Source organism: Pagrus pagrus, assembly GCF_965226575.1.
Source record: "Pagrus pagrus genome assembly, chromosome: 14".
Lineage (NCBI taxonomy): Eukaryota > Metazoa > Chordata > Actinopteri > Spariformes > Sparidae > Pagrus > Pagrus pagrus.
This window is the reverse complement of record NC_140198.1, coordinates 1,158,267-1,179,950: the sequence shown is the minus strand read 5'-3', so window position 1 is coordinate 1,179,950 and position 21,684 is coordinate 1,158,267. Positions and strand designations below refer to the sequence as shown.

Below are 21,684 nucleotides of genomic sequence, written 5' to 3'. Positions count from 1 at the left end.
TATTTAACAGTTGCATAAAAATACATCATCTCATTTTTTTGTGAAGAGAATTTGTCCAAAAGAAAAGAGAAAAACTATTTACAGTTTGAAAATACTTGTGTGAATGTTTTTATAGATGTGCTTTTAATTCCTTTTTATCACCTCCACTAAAACGCGAGCAGCCGAATCTCACTCTGACACATCGTCGACATTTTTAACAAAACTTAGATTTTAGTTTTTTGTTTCACAAAATATATAAATTGATTAAATATTTCAAACTTTCATGGCCAACGCAAAACTTAAAAACAAAAAAGTTTGATGTTTATTTGCTTTCTTGAATAAGACAACAGATACCAATCTCACAGCTGGCTATCTTAGCTTAGCGTAAAGACACAACATTGAGAAACAGCTAGAAACTTTTTTTTTTTTTCTTTACTTTTTCAGTTGACTTTTTAGAGGCACTACAGTCTAAATTTTACATGTGTTTTTAGGAAAAAGACTAAATTGTGGTTTTAAAAATCACAGAAATCAACGACGGAAGACGATTAGGGCTACGGGGACTTTTTTTTCTTTAACCTAGAAAAAGATTTCAAAGTAACAATCTTTTTCCACATTTGCGAAAAATGTCAAACACAAAAAACACAATTTTCTTAAAGCATTTTAAACATTTTGATCATGTTTTTGGTTTTTTTAAACGTTTTTCCTCAAAAAATGTTTTGTTCTTTTTCTCTGACAAAATTCTGACAAAAAATCTGACTTTTAAAAAATAACTACATTTTTGACATTATTCCTCAAACTTTTTTTCTCAAAAGACACTTTTTTTTCCTCTCTGAGATTAAAGTCAAAATGATGAGGGGAAAAGTTAGAACCTGACTAAAATTCAGAGGTCTCATCTCTCATCTCATTTTCTTTTTGCCGCTTATCCGTGAGGGTCGCGGGAGATGTTGCCGCTTTATCCCCCCCTTTCGGGGGGTTGCGGGGTTGCTGGAGCCAATCCCAGTTTCTTATGGGCGGAGGCTAGGGTATATCCCGGGACAAGTCTCCAGTTCATCGCAGGGCCAAAAATTCAGAGGTTTTTCCTCAAAATTCTGACAAAAGTTTTGACATTTTCTTCTCAAAAATTCTGACTTTGATGTTTTTTCTCAAAATGTTGACTTTTTTCTCCAAAATTCTGACTAAAATTCTGACTTTCTTTTAGAAATGTTGTTCTGCACATGTTAAGGAGTGGAGGAAACATTTTTCAGAAGAAAAAATGTGTGTGTGACTTCACTACAACTGTCACTGGGAAGACCTTTCGCCAACAATGTGTTTTAGTATTGTAATAAAAAGTACTGAAGGAGGAAGACAAACAAATTCTACAGATTTTTTTATTTCTGGTGCTCCACTTTCTAAGTCTGGTCTAAACTGTGTTTATGACTTGAAAACTGGTGGAAAAAAGTTTTGTAGAATTTTTTTTATTTTTTTATGTGTGAAACCAAGTGAAAAAAATTCTCCTGAAATGTTTTGTCCTGAGGGGCAAGTGAAGAAATGTATTTATTTATTTATTTTGGTGCTCCATTTTCTAAGTCTGTCCTAAATAGTTTTTCACTGTTTATTTTTTTTCCATGTGTGAAACTGAGGGGAAAACTTTTTGGAGCCTGAAATGTTCAACAGCAGCTTTGAACTGATTTATTTTAAGATCATTTTACAAACATTTCCAGGAATGTGGAGGGATTGGCTGCACCATTCAATAAAAACAAAACAGTGTTTAAATATCATATCTACACATTTACTAACATTTGGAAATTAAATTTGATTCAGTCATTTCTCTTTCATCGTGGCTGCGCTCAGGGATTGTCGTGTTGGTTACATGAGGGAGGACAAGATTACTCACCGTCTTATTGGGTAATGCTTCATGTTCAGAGTATTTAAAGGAACAGTCACCAGATCCTTCATGTAATATAGAGTTTATTAACCTTAATAAGGCATCGTGCTCACTTTAGATGCAGTAGTTGCAAAAAACATATATAAACGTGTTTTATTTACTAAGTTGACAGTTAAAAATTAATGAGACCTAAAAATAAAATGTTTTATTTATTTGAAACAAATGTTTTAATTCACTGATTCACAAGTCTGCCTTCCTGATTTTAATTTCAGTCCCAAACACAAAAAAATATAAATACCATATACCATAAAATAATCTGCCTTTTTATTATTCCAGGACTTTATTAAAATATCATTGACCTGTTTGACGACCCAAATGAAGCCCTGGATTCTGGACAGGAGCATCAGCTTATTATAATAAACAAGACTCAGACACGAGGCGTTAAATTGCACCAAAAACATTTTTTATTCTATAAAAGAAGAAGGAGGAAGGGGGAAATAATCACAACTGTACAGGGAGAAACTGACTTTTAAACACCATGAGTCACAGTATCAAAAAGCTCACGTTTTCCTCACTGATCTTTACACATTTGTTCTGTACAATACAAAAAAAGAAACAAAAATATTATTAATAATTGTATTATTATAATGATAACTGCATTGCACTGAGTAAATATAGTACTGGCCCATAAGTTACTGCATTCAATAGAAAATACCTAAAGTTTGTGATTTGCAGAGGAAGTGATTCGTGGTGAGTCGAGGCACACAGACGGACACGGTCGGTGACGTCACCCTCGAACATCAACTCCGTCCCATCAACGTCTCAGTGGGATCAAATTCTTTAAAAGTTTCGCTGCCTGTTCACGGAGGAACGTTCCTGCTTTATACACCAACAGAAGATTCAGAAGAATACCGAAGGGAAAACAAGCTTTCACAAACCGCAAAAAACCAACAGGAAGCAGGAAAAACACAAACACATGCATCAGTCTCCCAGTGACACCGACAGTCAGACGCAGTCTGGGTCATCGTCAGTCGAACATCCTCAGTGACTCGCTGGAGGCGTTTCTCTCTAAAACATTGATGGTCACCAGAGCTGCGCGGTGTGCTTGTAAAGCGATGAGTCAGCATCAGTTTCATAATGACACGGACATGTGCTGCGTGGGGTCAAAGTTCAGAGAAATAAAGGGGCTTAGGATCCTTCAAACAGAGCTGCTGCACCTACATCACACAGAAAACACACACTTTCTCATTGAGCTCTGGTGGTATGAAGCACAGCTGGCAGCTTCAGGGTTTATTGTATTACAGGAGGTGAACAGAGTTTTATTTTGAGGATTGAAAAGTTGCTTTAATGAATCTGAAGATGGGTTAATCCACAGAAGTCACTGTCCTGAGATTTCACTGGTGCTTTACTGAAGAAATCTCTATAAAGGCTGAGCATGAAGTGTGACAGATCATCTCTACAGTCCAGAGATCAAACTGGAGTCATCACAGAGGCCGTCGAGGCAAACATTCAGTATAGTTATCTAATATTTCATCCCACCAGGTCACATACTGGTGTTTTTACACACCATGTCTTATCTAAAGAAACCTTAACGAGCACGTTTCTTCGTTGCTACACTGGCAGGTTTGTTTCACTTATTACAAGCAGAAAACACCTTGTGATCTATTATCACATGACCAACACTAAAGTGAAGTGATGGCGACTGAACGTTTGCTGTGACCACACGTGAGCGGACTGAAACTGAACTGAAGTGTTGCCGTGGCTGGATCCCACCAGAAGTCAGTGAGAAAAGTGTCTTTCAAAATGTGAGTGAACTGAACCTTTAGTGAGTTATCGACAGGAGAACGTGCCGAGTGTCCTGCTTCTGTCTTTCGTCTGTCTTTGATAAAAAAGCCAAAATCTTGGTTCTAGGAGCTAAATGGGGATCTGCTGCTGCACGGGACAGAAAAACAGCACTTTTAAAACTTTTTAATCGAAACAAATGAACAGTTATTTTGTTTGTATTCAACAAAAACACACCCAGTGAGCCTCAGCTCCTAATATTCAATCAGTTTTGTGGATTAAAAAAAAAGTTGTTTTTTATCATCAATTGGTATCTTCCATGTAGTTTCATCATGAACCACCTGAGTGAATTTGTAACCAATTATACATGAAGGATTTTGATTTCTGTGTTCAGATTTTACTCCTTTTACATGGGAGAAAATATATGAACAGATTTAAATGGTCTGTTTTGTATCTGTGAAGCTTTCCTGCATTAAAATGTGTTTCTGTAGGCGACTGTAGGCTGTTTCCTGTATGAAACCAGCAGTCGGATGCATCAGATCCATGCCCATGTACCAAAAACAAAACAAACAAAAAATCAGGGTTTTTCTTTTTTTATAGCCCTAATGGACCTGAAAGTTTCTGGAGCTTGAGCGTAAAAACAACATAAAACAAACTTTGTGACCCTCCGAACTAAATCTCACATTTCTGATTCTGTTTGTCGTATTTTAAAGGAGGTCCTGTGCATTAATATCACTCTGTTAATAAAACATGGAGCCCTAATTAATTGTCAGTGAGGGTTTTTTTCCCCCTCAGGTCATCAATGTTAAGGGAAACCCACCGTCTCACACACACTCACACACACACACACACACACACTCACACACACACACTCACGGACATGCTCACCAACATCACTATAAGAAAACAAGAAGGCTACTCTCCATGCAACAAGTGTGCACAACACAAGTGGGACCAATTATCTTTTTTTTTTAAAGAAACTACGAAACAAATGTCTTATTAGATCTGAAAAAAATGAACACATGATGAAACACATTTCATCAAACCAACAGAGGAAGAAGAAGAAGAAGAAAAAGAGTTTTCACATTATCTAGTCAGTGTTAAAAATAGAAATTCACCCGTTACATTTACTCTGCACTTTTTGATTATATACATTTATATACATGGATTTATCTTAATTATTTGTCATTGTCCTTAATGTCTTTATCAACAGTTTACAAAAGAAAGAAAATTGCAATCAAATGCATATACTCTTCTAGAAAGATGTGCTTAGTAACTATGTTTTTTTTTTTTAGTTGAAGCGGAGGGGATGTTAGGAGGAACGGGAACGCTGCGACTCTGCAAGAAAACTGAATCCGACCCGGCAGGCGACTGAATCCAGTTCAGATCCTTCAATTCTCTTTGTCACATCATTTCCTTACTCAGCACCAAACGTCCTTTAACAAGTCTGATCGCAACATTTCAGAATCCACAACCAGATTCAGTGACGTGTCCCAGACGAATGTGTTTTTTTGCAGCGTGCAGACCAAACAGCACTCTGGCCTGTTCATGGAGTGCACGTCCACCTCAGGCATCGTGCTGTGAAAGGTCAGGTGTACAACATCGTGCTCTCGTTGACTAGCTTTTTGAAATGACAACAACAACAGGAACTCCGAGTGGCTAACGAGAACAACGTCGCCGAAGCAAAATGTGTCTTGCCTTTTTTTGTTTGTGAAGCAACACGTCAGGACCGTGAGAAGCGAGATCCGTCGATCACTCGGCCTCGTGTTTAAGACATCACGAGATCGTCTGCCTCCTTCATGTCAGTGTCAGGGTCGGCTTCGCTCGGCGGTCGACGGCTCTCGCTTCAACACGTCCTGACCTCCCTTTAAGGTTCTTGTTACAAACTACGTGAGCTGCATATCAGCAGTGCAACTACCAGCTAGTGCTTAACTACTGAGTTCAGAACAGCGCTTGGAGCGAGGTCTGCGTTATGTTGCATAATCAAGTTCAGTCCAGAATGGGAGCTGAAAACCAGCCCACTTAAGACATGGACGCCGTGGGTTAGAGCGCGGGAGGGGATCAGTTCTGCTCCGACTGCTCAAAGGTAGTTTGAAAAACGTGCTGATTAGATATAAAGTTCAGCACGGGGAGATATCAGGAGAGTTAGGTGAAGGAAAAGGCTTCGAAACAAGATTCTCTGTTAGTTCTGGAGGCGTTAAATAAAGTTCTGTCGATGAAAACAGTTGAAGGAGAACTGATCCCCGTCTGGTAGAAATGCTAGTGAGGAGAGCGCTTAGTTTCCCCGTAGTTTAAACTGCAGGCACTACGGACCCTGACGGCCCGACACAGTGCCTGGTTTCTCCCAGAACTTCTGACAGACGGCCGGGCCACTGTGACCTTCAGTGGCAGCCATGTTGGCTCCTCGTCCTGCTGCTCCACGGTTGTTGTGAAGTTATAAAACCAGTTCACATTTACACGGTCGGCCGGTTCAGCGTGATGGAGGTGAAACTTTCTGCTGCTGCAAAATCTGAAATCTCAGCCTTGATTTCTCAGAGCTTGGACCACACGTCCGCAGCCAGAACTAAATGTTGGCATTTTACGTTTCTGCAAATCTCGGATACTTTTAAAATGTCATACTACATTCACATTATATGTTGATGAGATGACTCTCATGTCTGGAGATGGAGAGGATGGTGGTGTCGTTACTGTCCGGCCTGAGACCGTGAGTCTGAGGCAGCGTTTCATTTGTAAGCATGAGTCGGATTTTAACGACATGCCCGGATGTTTCCAGCCCACACTGTGGCACCAAATCTGATACTTTTGACAAGACAAAGGGTTCATGTCCAGACGTGTTTGTGGCGACAAAACCAGAAATACTGAAATAAATAAAATGGGATATTTTAAAGCTGTTAGTGGAAACAGAACTGGATCTTTTTAACAAGATGTCAAGACGTTTTCCAACTGTGATTGTGGTGACAGAATCACGTATTTCAGGACAAAACATGATCTGTTTCTAACCGAACCAGACCATAAGCACGGAGTTGTCACAAGATGAAATGAAGCCTGAAGATGTAAAGTTTCTAACACATCCGTGGTTTTCAGATTCGCACACTGCCAACATTTAATCTGGCGACTGGATTGTATTTAACGTCCTCTGATAAATGGGACTTCTCAGGTAGTTCAATGTGAAATACTAAAACACTGCCAGGCTTCCTCGCCGCAGTCTTTTGTGTTAACCAGACAGTTTGTCTCCAGATGAAACATGATTTTTTTAAAAGTCTGACACAACAGCTGAGCTCTGACCTCGTCATGGAAAACACTGAGACAAACGAGCCAACGCTGCAACCGTCAACCGACTCACAGCCGGCCCGACGTCGTCTGTCAGCGGTTCTGGTTTCGCCCTTTTACAGATTGACTTCAGTTATTAAGGCTCAACGGGCAAGAGGTAAAAGAACAAGTGCCCGGAACACACACTCGTAAAAATCTTAAATTCTGATTATGTGTTTGTCTCAAAACATGCACACTCACCCACAGACACACACACACACACACACACAACACACGCAGGAAACACACACTCAGAAAAGCTCCCCTAGTTCCTGTGCGAGAGTTTTACTTGTAATCTCAAACTATTTGTGTCTCCTCAGTCTTTTTCACAGCCTCAGAACACAAAGAAAGGATCTGAAATCTAAAAAAAACGATGCCATTCTGTTAAGAGCCAAACGTGGCGAAGAAGAAAAGTAAAAACACAACTGAAGGCCTTGTTTCATAAAACAACAGCAACGACGACGACGACGCATAAAAAGCAAAATACTGTTATCAAGAAGAACCAGAAAGGTGTGTGGGGGAGGACACACCGTCATGTGATTGATACAATGAAAACAAATGAATCTTTATAAAGTTCACAGTCTTGTAGCTCCCTGTACCAGGGGAGGGAGGGGGGGGGGTCAGGATGTAATAAACTACTTTCAGATCTGAGCCTCAGACGTCTGACGTCACCTCAGCTGCTCGCTACATGCACAGACACTCAAACACCGGCATGATCAGAGGAGGGAAGTTTACAGTCAGGACAGTTAGTTTGACTTCTGTATGGCAGGTTTCCACTGCGCGGTGCGGCTCGACCCGATTCTACTCGCTCTCTGTTGGTCTTTCATTATGAAAAGTTGCGTTCATGTGCTGTCAGGATATTTGGAGAAAACGTTTTCCCAACTGGGAACATTAACGTGAATGTCTTCTCCAGTTGTTAGACGAGTCGACGTCGTATGAAACTGTCGACGTGATGTTTCAACGCTCTGAGCGATAAAATATAAAAACAACTTCTTCGTAGTTTTTATCAATAGTTTTACGTTGTGTTGGTGATCAGCTAAGAACCCGACTGTGTTGAGGAGGAACTGTAAAAAGTACCAAAGTGAGTTGAGGCGAGTGAAGGCGAGCCGGGCCACACGGGGGAAACTGCTTTGGAGAGAATCTGGGCCGAGGATTAGAGCTGGGGATTGAATTTTTATATTTTTCCAGAACCGACTGAAATGATTTTGTATTTTTGAGGTTTTATTTACTGATTCTTGGATCAGATGGCAACAACTCTGCCCCGAGTCCTCAAGTTAAAACAGTTAGAGAGAAGAAAATATGTAAGTTCTTCAGTTACTAAAGAGATTCCTGGAAAAGCAGAAAAAAAATCCCTCAAACATCCATAAAATAACATTTTAGCTTGAAGTCAACAAACTTTCCAACTCTGGATCTGAACATGATGAAGTTTATGAAGAAAAGAGCAGCTGAAGTGACGTCCTGCTCAGAAACGGTTCACACAGTCCTCCTCCTCTGTCTGGATGGATGGAGATGTGATGGATGGATGGATGAACGTCCCTGCTGATGGATGTCCTTCAGTCCATCCTCCTCTGAAGTCTGGTGTGACGGGTGGGTTGAGCTGGAGGATGGTGGGGAGGGGAATGTTTAAGGGTGGACGGTGATGATGATGAAGATGAAGATGTGTTGAAACACACACAGTAAAAATCCTTTCTTCCACTGCACACACACACATTCCTGATATTCCTGTGATTTCAAGATGAAGAGGAGGAGGAGGAGGAGGAGGAGGAGGAGGAGGAGCAGTGTTTTTATCTGCTGACGGGGCTTAACATCCTGAAACAGGAAGTAGGTTCACTGGTACAAGATGTGCTGTGAGGGACTTGGAGATGTCGGGAGGGGGAGGGGTGAGGGGAGGTTAAGGGGGAGGTCAGAGTTCACATCATGACGTGGCGGCGGCGGTGCAGGGACAGGTGGTCGGACCGGGAGAAGGAGCGGTCGCACTCGGTGCAGCGGAAAGGTTTGATCCCCGTGTGCTTGCGGAAATGTCGAGTCAGCTCGTCGGAGCGGGCGAAGCGCCAGGTGCAGCCCTCCCAGGTACAGTGGTAGGGCTTCTCACCTGGAGGAGGAAGGAGGAGACAAGGAGAGGAGTCAGGGGACAGAAAAGGATGGGAGGAAGCAGCAGAAGACAGAGGAACAATGGGATACTGGTGGACTGAAGAAAAAAAAGTTTTTTAAAAATATCAACTACATTTCCCAGAATTCCCAGTTCATCTCAGTAAAACTGGTCTCTCAGTTTTTCTACCATTTTCTTCTGAGCGGTTCTTTCCCCTCAAAAACACCATGAGTCAATTACGTCTTTCTGTGGCTGATTTAGTGACGTTTCATTGAATGTTTTTCTAAGAATAAAACCTGGAAAATTAACTGCCTGCAGAAACTATTCACAGCCGGTGTTCAGGGGTCATTTTGCGGTGAACTGCTCCTTTAATCTTGAGATGCAAACACTTGCGTGGTGAAAAAATAGACGAGCTAACTGAAGATGGAAAGCAGAATATCATGGCATGACATTAAACCAACACCTGTGCTATAAGCTTAAATCAAGACAAATTAAAATTCTTCATGCTCGGATCAATAAGAGAGAGAGATTACATCAGGCGCACATCTTTCTCTTGTCAGCCTGGTTATTAATCAATATTTAGTTTATCTGAGGGATCAGGGTGGGAAATGAGCACCAGCCAGTTGCTGGTTAAATATGAAGGTGCTGGTAGAGTCCAGACTCAAATAATGAATTATGACTGAGCGGCGGGTGAACTTCATCATTTATCTGTCAGTTCTGGTCGACGGTCACATTTCAAAAGTTAATTTCCCTCCATGGTTAGCTCAGTTAGCGGTTAGCTTCCTTCAGCAACAAGACAAAACTCCCTAAAGCACTCTGGTGCCTGTTACATGTTCTGAGGCCAGTGTGAAGACAGGGAATCACATCTTAAATCTGAAATACAACTAAATATTGATAATATAAAAGATTATAAGAGCACACGCTCCAGAGTGTCCGTCCACCCGGACAGATCGAGCTGTGGAGTCGGTGTTCGTCTCGTCTCACCTGTGTGTATCCTCCTGTGGGCTTTGAGGTGGGAACTCTTGGTGTAAACTTTTTTACAGCCTTCATAGTCACACATGTGGATCCGCCTCCTCTTGATGTCCGGCGAGTCTGGATCGACAGGCTCCAAGTCCATGACCGACCTGAGGAGAGGAGAGAGTGATGCTGAGTACTGGTTCTGTTCATCAACCATGAACCAGGGTTTCATTTTACAACCTGTCGTACGACATTCGTGTGTTTCATCACCATCAGAGCACAGCACAGCAGATCTGTCATCAGGCTCATGTGAAAGTGATATTCGAGCCACCGGGGGGCGTCAGAGAGTCGGACTGCTCCACACAGCTGCACCACAGCCTGCACTCACTCCAGCAGGACTGGATCTCTTGTTTACTGCTTTTGTATCTGCTCATCTTTTATTCCCTTTTTCCTCCAACAAGAGACAATCTGACTGAAACCATCAACTCTTTTCTCTCCGTCTCCTCTCTCCTACACCACATTTATATCTGTATGTATATATATATATGTACATGTATATAGGCCTATATATATATATATATATATATATGTATAAATATACTTTATATTAGTTATTTATACTGAAATGTTAATCGAGTTGATTTGATAAAAAACTCCCTCCGTCTCTCTTGAGCCTCTTTACAGGGAGGTGTGACGACAAACTGCATTACGAAACCATGTTTACACCCCAGTACAGGGACTGCCCTGCCCAGCAACACACACACACACACACACACACACACACAGGCACAGACACAGACACACACACACACACACACACACACACACACAGCAGATTACAGCACTAAGCTAACCGTCACCGCCCACACCCTGAATTTCAGTTACAGTCAGACGGCCTCGCCCACTGGGTGTGGCAGCGGCTCTCTCCTGATTTACTAATAAACACACTGGACACACACACATGCACATATACACTCACACACATGCACATATACACTCACACACATGCACACGCACACTGCATACTACTGTACTGGTAAGAGCCTCCGTCGGCACACTAACCTTCACTCTGCAGCCTGTCAAATGGCCAAACTTATACTTGACAGGACCAAATGGCCTCAGTTATGAAGTACTGAGCACACACACATGTACACATGCACACACACACACACACACACTTGTCTCTGTGTGATACAGCCGGGGTGTCTCCAGTGCTGTACTGAGGGTTATGTAAGGTTATGTAAGTGTCCAGTGGAGGCAGCGCTGCAGTAATGTAATTAGTCAGGAGGCTGCAGGGGCGGGAGGGATCCACACAGACACTGCATTTCCCACAAACCCCTGCTGTGCATTAGTGTCTCTCTCACTGGCCTCATATCACTGACTTGACAGTGAGATTACATCATCTGAGTTATAACGGAGGGAATGCTTTCTGCAGCACGACGGTCGACCCCACGTCAGGCTCCAACTGTGGGCTTTTATTACAAGCAGCCAGTGTTGTGGCAATAGTTAAACATTTTTGGAAATAAGCTGTCCAAATACTGGACACAGGAGGAAGCAGCTAGCCTGGCTCATAGATCAGCATGTAGCATGTTGTGTATTGTACAATAACTAACACCAGATGTCACAGGGAGACACGCACATTTGAACTAAGTGAACAAAAATCAATAAAAACATTAACTAAGTGCAGCAAAAAGTTTGACACGTTTGTTAGTTATGAGCTGCCCCTGAACGCATCACGTACGGCGCAGTCAGTCGACAGAAGCAGGCGACGTTTAAGAACCAGCAGCGATGAAACTGTTGCATCGCCTCACGTCTCTGCCTGAAACCTGCACTTGAACGCACCACAGCGGCGACAGCAGATGGCCAAATGTTGCAAACGTTCTGCAGCGGCCTGAGAGGAAATATCTCTCCGTACCACCGGGTGGCAGAAGTCTGTATATCTGCAGTGCAATGACGAATACAAACTGTTGTTATATTAAAGCAGCGTTTTCTGTCTCTTCTGTCACAGTTGAAAAATAAGGAGAAACTGCACTCAGTCGGTGACATCATGGATACTGCAGCAACAGGCCGAGGCGTTACTCTTTTATTCTCTCTTCACATAGACTGATTTGCTTCGCTTAAGAGCTTTCTCTCACCGACGGGCTCCACCGTGCTCGGTCGGCTGAAAAGCCACCGACAAGGGCCGACTGGTGCCAACAGTGCAGGACACACCGCAAAAACTAGAGCCGTAGACGCTCAACGACCGTCTGACATTGGCCAACGGTGTGTCAGGGCCCTTTGAGACTAAGAGGGGGTTGTGGATCTGGACGACAGGGCTACGACTAAAGTTTTACCGTCATCATTATTTTTAAGGATGAACTCACCCTGCGTCGAGGCTCTGGGCACTGAGGGAGGCCGATCCGGACTCTGTGCCGCTCTCTGCATCGCTGTCACTCTGATACTCCACCGGAGACGTCGACCCCGGCTTGATACGAACTGCAGAGAGGACAGGATGGAGAGAAGGATGGAGGAGAGAGCGAGGGGCCCAGAGAAAGAGATAAAGTGGTGAATTAAATTAGAAAAGGAAGAAGCAGGAGGAGGAGGAGGAGGAGGGAACAGACAGAAGAACAGCAGGAGGTTAATAACTTCTTAATAGTGATGCCTGGATTCCAGCAACTTAGCAACACAAAGACTTTCTCCCAGTGTGTGTGTGCGTCTGCGTGTGTGTGTGTGTGTGTGTGTGTGTGTGTGTGTGTGTGTGTGTGTGTGTGTGTGTAGGTAGGTGTGGTCCGCTCGCTGCAGAACTGAATCTCTGGATTTTTCTGCTCGTTTCTTAAAAAATTCCAAACATGTGTTTGTGTTGTGTTTCATGTGTTTCTGTCCAACCTTCCTTCCTTTCTCTCATTTTTCTTTCTCTCTCTTCTCCAACAACCTTTTCACAAAGTCACCGCAGGAAGAAGAAAATGTGAACAGATGTTAATGAAAAAATACTCTGCACAACTCAAAGCGGATGCTAATTAGCAATTAACTGACAGACAAATCTCTGGAGGCGATCGCAGTCCTCTGCTGGCCGCTGCCAGAAACACTGACACATTCTGGGTGTTTGGACGTTTAAATTAATGTCACCACTTCAGGTAATATGCAGCAGGAGGACGACCTGAAGAGAAAGTCCACTGTCACAACATTCGATATTTAAAGCTGCTGTAATAAACAGCTTCATACGAACAGCTGATCCACATGTGTGATAATTATCTGTAGTGATGTCTCTTACAGCCGACTGTCTCTGTCACATCGTCTGTATCCTGATCAGGCAGCAGCACTAATTTATTTAGTCTATTGGTACATTACCCCCACACTCCCTCTCTCTCCCTCTCTCTCCCTGTGTCAGTCAGAGTCTCTCGCCCCCTCATCACTCCCTCTTTTCCCCCAAAATTCACAATTTCACAGGCTGCTGCTCACCAGGAACAAAGTCTCCACGACATGAGCGAACGCCGATCAAAATAAACACGTAACAAATGAAAACAAAAAAGTGCAAATTACCCGTGCACCCCACCCCCCTCGCTCCCCCGCCTCCCCTATCTGCAGGAATGTGGCGGCCATATTGGTCAAAGTCCAGCCAGCCTGCAGAGAGCGAGGAGGGGAGGGGCGGCTGGGAGGGTGACGCAAGGAATTTGGGTGGTGCGTGTGCGTGTGTGTGTGTGTGTGTGTATGTGTGTGTGTGTGTGTGTGTGTGTGCGCGCACGTGCGTGCGTGTGTGTGTGTGTGTGTGTGTGTGTGTGCGCGCACGTGCGTGTGTGTGTGTGCGTGCGTGTGTGCGTGCGTGCATGCGTGTGTGTGTGTGTGTGTGCGTGTCACACACCAATAGAAGTGTTCTTTGTCTCTGGAGACAATTAAGCCACCCCCACCCATCCGCCATTGCAGCCTTCCTCTTTCAAAGGCAGAGCGACCTCATCTCCTCTCCTCTCGACCTCTGCTCTCTCTCCTCCTCATCCTGCCTCACCCCTGCAGCAACCTCACCCCTCCACCCTCACCCTCACCCTCACCCTCACCTCCACCTCTCACTCCCTTTCTCCATCTGCGTCTACCTTTTCCTCCCACACAACACGGCAGCACATGAGCAGCGAGCCTCCTCCTGCTCGTTTGCTCTGCAGGTACATGAAGGAGCACGAACACTTCCTGCCTCCTCCTCTTTATCTCTTCGCTCTTTGTTTCTGCTCCTGAGCGACGAAATGCAGCAACAAAACTGAATTTCTCTGAGAAGCGGCGGCGCCTTCGCTGAACGCTCTGAATCCACCTGGCTCTACTCAACAGATTAGATGATATTAGATTACATTAGTTCGGGGAACACTTGAATGATCCCTCTGAGGAAACGGCAGAAAACGATAGCTGAGCCGACTGTGAGCTACTGTAGATGTGAGATCATGATCTGGACCATCTGTTTGGTTTCTTTGGTGTGAAGGAGACGGACTGGAGCGCTCGGTGAATGTGATCCTGGACAATAAAGGACAGGTTGGAAACAAACCTCAGTGACATAATAACTCAAACTGTCCTTGTAATAACCAACTTATTATAAAATGTCCTGCTGCATGGATCCATGAGTTCACTTGTATTAGGTCATTTGTTATTTTGTTATTTCCTGTATTTGAGCGTTCTGATTTTGCAGCGCACAGTAAAATAGTGTTTTAGGGACATTTTGTGAATTTGCTGTTTTATTGTCACTGTGGATCACAGCTGGGTAACTAATCTAACCTAAAGTAATTACATACAATAAACCTGTGACACGCAGCATGTTTTCACCTACATGATATTTTATCCTCCCTCAGACATTTGGAAACATCCTCATCCCGTCAGTGGAGAGTTTTGAAAAGCATGCTGGGAAATAAAGTAGTAGCAGCGGTTTGAGACAAAGTGGATGTTAATTATCAGACTGTGACAGGAACTCCTGGTATGGAGTCAAACTGTGTGAGAGCGACTTCAGGCCGGATTCTTCTTTACGTTTCTGCCTCCTTCGTTTACATTCCTGAGTCGCTGCGTTTGGCTTCAGACGGCGAACTGGACCGACTTCACTGCAGTTTGTTGAAGGGGCGGAGGCCTGTTTTGTTAGCTCGCCTGAGCTTCCCCTCGTGTTTACTGAAGGATGGATCACAGCTCCTTTAACCTCTCCGTTCACCGTTGTTATCGAATCGACCGGATGTCTCGCGGTGTTAAAGGATCGGGTACAAGTTAAAAAATGACAGATTATTAGTTACTCAGCAAAAGAAACCCTGAGCTCCCATTGTGATTTATGAGGATGTAATCTGAGGTTGAGACGTTGATGGATGCCCGTCAGGAACATTTCCCAACAACATCTGTAACATTTCTTTTCAAGAGTTTCCCCGTTTAAGTGGGAATATCAATCACCAGCACATATGGAGACGACAGAGATAGACAGGCAGACAGATGGCAAGTCTAACAAACGGCGAACCACCAACACACAGCGTCTCCCTCGAGAGACACACCGGACTCCTCTGAGACTGAGAGCTCGCCGTAATGACAGTGTGGGTAAGAGAGACGGGACCGCGGAGGAACAATGGTGGGCGTGGCGGTCAGATATTGGGAGGATAGCGATCTAACAACCGTCTCAAATGACCTTTAATTTCCTGATTGGACAGGATTTTAAAGGAAGATGCTCGAAAACGCTGTTTGAACACTTTACACCGAGGCTGTGACACAGAGCAGCATCCAACTCATCCTGTTTATTAATCTCATCTTTTAATAGCTGGATCACAGAGGAAGATGTGTCATCGCTCCACGAGAGGCGGAGTCAACAAGGTGAAGTAGCCAATTAGAGGAGCAGGTCTGAAAACAGAGAAGAGGCCGGTTCTATGACAGAACATGAGTCACTGCCGGTGTTCGGGTTTATTACGAACAGAAAGCTGGTTGGATTCAGCGGTTCTGTTCACTTTGCCTCCTCTACAGTGAAGTACATTATGTTTCTCCTGCTTGCTGCCGACATCTCAGTTCATTTATATTTATATTATTTATATTTAATTTAATGTTCACAGATCTAAAGTCAAATGAGCCAATCACAGCGTTTGAGGCGGGATAAAGGAAATGAGGACATAATCTTCCTGCACCAGAATCAGACAAATGGCAACGAGCGTGAACGAGATGATCCGTCAGAATATTTAAAAAGTATATTTGACTAATTTCCAGTAAAATTCTCTCCACACTTCAGACACAATCATCTAGAAAGCAGCACTTCAGTGAGATAAACGAGGCTGTTTTTAGACATTTTCCACTTCTGCTGGCAGATTATCTGCACTTGTCTAATTCACAGTGCAGCTTCTGCACACCTGAAGATCCACAGGTGCGGAGGAGAAGACCGAAGGCCGACAAAACCAGCATGAAGACTCCTGCACACTGTCCACTTCACCTGCAATTAAGTTTAATGACAACACAACCTGCTGTTAGCATGTTAGCGTGCTATGTTAACATTAGTCTCAAACTACAGCTGAGGCTGATGGGAACAATATTAACTCAGAGGTTTCCTGTAAGAGTCGCACGGCACTGGATCTTTATCGATATCAAAGATTCTGCACAACAGGAGAAGTTGGACAGTTGGACAGTTTTCTCTCACCTGATCCTTCTGAGCGCCCGTCGCTGCCGATGAGCGGCACTGTGATGGCTGCCGTGGCGACGCCGTCGGTAGGCATGGTGGTGTAGACGACCGGCAGCGACTGCACCACCACGGGGATGGTCTGCAGCTGCCCCACCTTGCTGGGCATGCTGACTGAGGGGATCGTGTGGATGACGTGGAGGATCTGCTGGCCGCCGGCGCCCTGAGTGGCCAAGATGGAGCCTGGAGAGAGGACCTGGAGGGGCGAGAGGAGAGGATCTGATTTGTCGCTCAGACTCTTCAACAAGTTCAACAGCTTTAATGGAGGAGGTTGAGTTTGTCTTTACCATGGAGCCTATCGATTGTACGGCTGAGGGGATCGGTGTGGCCGACAGGCTGGGCTGGGTCATGATGCTGCTGGGTGCAGGGTTGACCGTGGTGCTCGTCGTAGAAGAGGGGTGCGAAGAGGAGCGCGGCTTGTTGAGCGAGAGGTCGACGGGTTCGGTCTGGTCCTCGGCGGTGCACGGCCCAGGTGAAGAGGGCTCCGTCTTACACACCGTCGGCTCCGTCTTCACCTTCAGGTCTGTGGGCTGCGAGCAGTCGTCGCCGACGTCTGCCTGCTGGAGGAGAGGAACATAAGAGACATTCAGAAAGCTGAAACTGATGAACTGTGTTTGAAGAGCGTTAATGTCACGATAATACTCTGAAGCCTCGGCCTAACTCCTGACAACACACCGACACCTGAGCTTCATCGAGTCGACACATCCTCAACTCAATCAGATACTCTAATGTTAAACGACAGCACAGGAATCATTGTGTTGGCAAACTGATGTAATAATTAAACTGAAGTGAAGCATGTCACCAAACACACGCTGCTTTATAGTTTGAACAGGAGACACAAGAACTGGAAGGATGTGATATTTTTCTCTCCTACAGTGAGGTGTCATGTGAGCGGAGCACCTCGAGGCTTGGATGGAGAAGAAACTCTCCTGGTTGAATTATTAGCTTTTAAGAAATATCTGCTTCTTCAGATAAAAAAATCTAAAGGGTACAAGCCTGTGTGGATAAGAGTTACCAACAGCCAGGAGAGCTAACGATCGTCTGACGAAACATTCAGAGGTTCATTTCAGATTCTGGGTCGATGGTGGATGAATTCAGCAACGACAGCTCAGCATTTTGTTGAGAATTTAAATTTCACAGCTATGATTTGTTTCAGGAACCTGAACTTTTTCCCCATCGTCTCATATATATATATATATATATATATATATATATTAGTAGTCAAGGAGTCATTTCAGGAAACATTCAGCCCCGTAACCAGAAAAAATGTTGGGATTTTACGTTGCTGCAAACAACAGATACTTTCAGATGAGCACATGTGATACATGTCATTTCTGTGAGTCATATGATGTTTAGATTACATGTGAATGATCTGACTCTCATGTCAGGAGGTGCAGGAGATGCTGGTGGTGTAACAGCTGTGTGAGATGCCGTTTCAACATTTGTAAGGGTGAAACTTCTGGATTTTCAACAAGACGCCGGGACATTTTCCAGCCGTGTTTTTGGCGACAGAAGCCGGTAATTTAATCTAAAACACGATGTTTTCCTAAAACTAACTCAGTGGGTTTTGGTGCCTAAACCTGACAAGACCTTCAGGAATACTGACGACAGAAAACTGAGAGTTTCCAGTGAGGAACAATACTTCCTAATCCAGGTCAGCTCCATAGATATCGTATATTTTTTAAGGTATGATCAGATTTTTCAGTCCATTAAGACCGACTACGTTTGCTTCACCCTGATCGATGCTTTCATTTGTCTTGCATCAGGCGTTTTCGTGCTACGCCCTCATTTTCTCCTCCTCCTCCTCACAGGAACGCAGCACCCTGTTCTCCTCTGCAGCCACCCAGGGCTCAGCTGCCATGTAGCTCGAGAGCACTGGGAACAATGGCTGCTGTGTGGGACACTGGGGGGGAGGTGGGGGAGAAAGTGAGAGACTGGTACTGACTATGAGAGAGAGAGAGAAAGAGAGAGCTGCAGCGAGCTCCCAGTCCAGAGCTTGGCCTCCTTCCAGTTCAGCTGAGCGTAGCTTGGCTCTGGGTGAGGAGGAGAGGGTGGAGACTCTGCTACGCCCTTTTAACGGGTCACACAGTTCAGCTGGAGGCTCGGCTGTGAGATGGTGGACGAGGACGCAGATGTAAAGGTTGGTAAACATCCTCCTGCAGTCCGCCGTCATTATAAATGCAAATAACCACCATTAAAGCAGCGTGCTGCTCGTTGGGTGCATCACAGGTCACTTTCAGTACTCGAATGGTTTTCTGCTTTGAGTCTGAAATATTTTCAAACCCGTCGTTCATCCGATGTGATGTTCACGCTCTCCATTTTAATTTAACACACGAACAAAACCTGCACACAAGTTGGCTCAACAGGAATGTAAGGAGCTCTGACAGGCCAATAGGAGAGAAGGAGTCGCAACAACATGCAACAAGAAAACACACAAACAACCTGCAACAAACCTGCCTGACTGAGCTGAGCTGCACCGCAGGAGCTCAAGAGAAAGACAGGAGAGAGGGGTAAGAACGAGGACAGGGGTTAGGAAGGGATGGGGGTAAGGAAAGGAAAGGAAAGGAAAGGAAAGGAAAGGAAAGGAAAGCCAAGGGGAGGTGATGAGGGAGTGAAGAGGAAGAAAAGGGGGAGCTGAGGAGGAAGCTGAGGAGGCTGTAACGTGATTATAGAGACTGAAACAGAAAAAAATGAAAAAGAGAAAAAAAATGTGAAAAGAAAATGAAGTGTGAAAGAAGTGAGGGAGCGGATGAGGCAGAGAGAGAGAGAGAAAGAGACAAGAGGGAAGGAGTGGGTGGGAAAGGCCTGGCGTTGCCATGGAAACTGGGAGCTATCAGCTGACTCCATGTTTTTCCACTCGTTCCCCACCCACCACCCAACTCCCTTCCCTTCCCCTCCCAGTCCCTTCGTCTTTCCATCGCCTCACCCCTTCCTCCTCCTCCTCCTCTCCTTCCTCCCTTTATTTTCTTTTCTCTCTCCGTCATGACCACACCCCCTTTCACCTTTCTCACCCACACCTCCCTGCCTCACCCTCCCAGCCTCCTCTCTCTCTCTCTCTCTCTCTCTCTCTCTCTCTACATCAACCACACCCTGGTTTCTTCCCCACCTCACCCTCTCATCCATCACGGGCTTCATTTCCACCCACTCTCTCTCCGTTTCTCCTCTTTTCAGATTAAAACCTCTTTAAAAAAAATCCTCAGAAGAGGAGACGAAGAGAAAAACCTCGCCGGCCTCCTGAAGCTTTGTGATGAGAAGAAACGAGGTAGAAACGTTCTGACTGGAGGACGCAGCGATGAGGAGGATGTACAGCTGCTCGTTACACAGAATGAAAACTCGTCTCGACACTCTTCGCTGTCAATCAGTGCGAAATTACCAAAACCTTACATCCTGTAATATGTCATTTACTATCAACACAACAATAAAGCACATTTTCTGCTAATTCACTGAATAAAATAATGAATCTGTGTGAACTGACCAGGTGGTGAAAACCTGTTTCTCACATTTGACTCAACAAATAAACTCACTCACTCATATTTGATCATTTTTCTCTTTGTTTTAACTTTTACTCCGTCACGTCTGCTCTCCTCCATGACTGTTTGTTTCGGCTTCATGATCATTTCTGTCTGAAGAACACAAGTCATCGTCCAAATTATGAAAAATATTGCTGTAACGATGGGTGAGCGATTTATGAGACAACGAAACAACGATGTTTTTTATCTTCACACAGCACAGCCCCTTTCCTGCAGGCTTTAAGGAGCAACCTTGAATCAGCGCGGGAACATTTTGCATTAGACAACAGAGCTTTTTCTCTAACTTCATAAAATAATGGTGCTTCATATTTCGATTCTTCTGCACATGTAGACGTCTGAATTTTAGTAATTTAGTGGAGCAGATGCAAAGGCCTGCCATGGAAAATGATATTAAAGGTTTCTATTTATCACTATAACATGTTTATTCAGGGTGCGTTGTGTTCGACACCATCAACTCATGACCAACGTCGTCATTAAAAATCAGAAACAAATGGTGACGTAAGTTTAATTGTACCATATCTTGGCTTGTATAAGGAATTTTATATATATATATATATATATATATACACACACACAAAAAAAATACAACTGATCAATTATTTCATTTGTGCTAATTTGACCCAAACTGGGTTGATTTTTAAACCGAGTGATTTCCAATGAGTGAACGACACCAGCATGATGCTGCAGCAGAGGAAGAGAAACAGATGAATATCACATTAACTTTTCATGTTCATGTTTTTATAACGGAAAACGTTTCGTTAAGAACGTAATTACTGACCTTTATATGATGAAATGTTTAACGTTACAAAGTGACGATAATATAATGTGAAGTTCTGACTTTAAAACATGAAACATTTCAAGTTAAAACAGATCAATAGTGTTTGTTCTAACAAGAAGCTTCTTTTTATAATGTAATGTATAAGTAATGTATATATAATGTTATAACTGAAGCCATGTCGACCGATTTATATGAAAGTCTTTGACTGGAGGGAAAAGTTTGACACTTGAACACAAAGATTTTTTAGCTCTTCTCCTCGAGTTAATCCACATTCATGCTCAAACAGTAAGAAACATCCACAGCCCACTTCAGCCAGCAGCTTCAGCTCCACCCACACCTGCTTTAAAATGTTTCTATACAGAGGATCCAGACTTCATGTGAAAAATGATAAATGAAAAAAATACAGCAACTTCTCTGCAAGTCAAGGTTAAAGCTGCGAGTGTCAGAGACGTCTGATTCAACACAAAGACGAGGAACTCAACTCGGCTTGAAATCTAAACCTGAAGTAAGAAATCATCTGTATTGTTTGTGAGTCAGACGGCGACACGAGGCCGCCGAGGAAACGATCACAACAACCTGCAGAACAAACTCCACCTGGAGACAACAGAGCGCGTGAATGCAACACGAGGACATGAAGAAGAAGCCTCGCCGCAGCGCTCGCTCTCAGTTCAACCGCTCCAACATTAAATGGGTCAGCCAGTCGTCGCCTCGCAGTTAATTCATGTGATCTGTGACTTGAATGGAAGCGGGCAGCAGCTG

At 44.0% G+C, this 21,684-nt stretch overlaps 1 protein-coding gene across 2 annotated transcripts in view; it reads right to left on the bottom strand.

Moving 5' to 3' along the window:
- Window positions 1-2,284: 2,284 nt before the first annotated feature.
- klf8 (Kruppel like factor 8) overlaps window positions 2,285-21,684 on the bottom strand; it is a 70,088-nt gene continuing 50,688 nt past the window's right edge. The window contains exons 3-7 of one of the 2 annotated variants that reach the window (XM_084374524.1): window positions 16,905-17,177; window positions 16,579-16,813; window positions 12,344-12,455; window positions 10,008-10,147; window positions 2,285-9,026 (exon numbers count right to left, since the gene is read on the bottom strand). In XM_084374524.1, the coding sequence (XP_084230650.1) occupies window positions 8,845-9,026; window positions 10,008-10,147; window positions 12,344-12,455; window positions 16,579-16,813; window positions 16,905-17,177 (942 nt within the window). In that variant the 3' untranslated portion in view covers window positions 2,285-8,844. The remainder of the gene's footprint in view (window positions 9,027-10,007; window positions 10,148-12,343; window positions 12,456-16,578; window positions 16,814-16,904; window positions 17,178-21,684) is intronic. The other variant, XM_084374525.1, reaches the window with a different exon arrangement.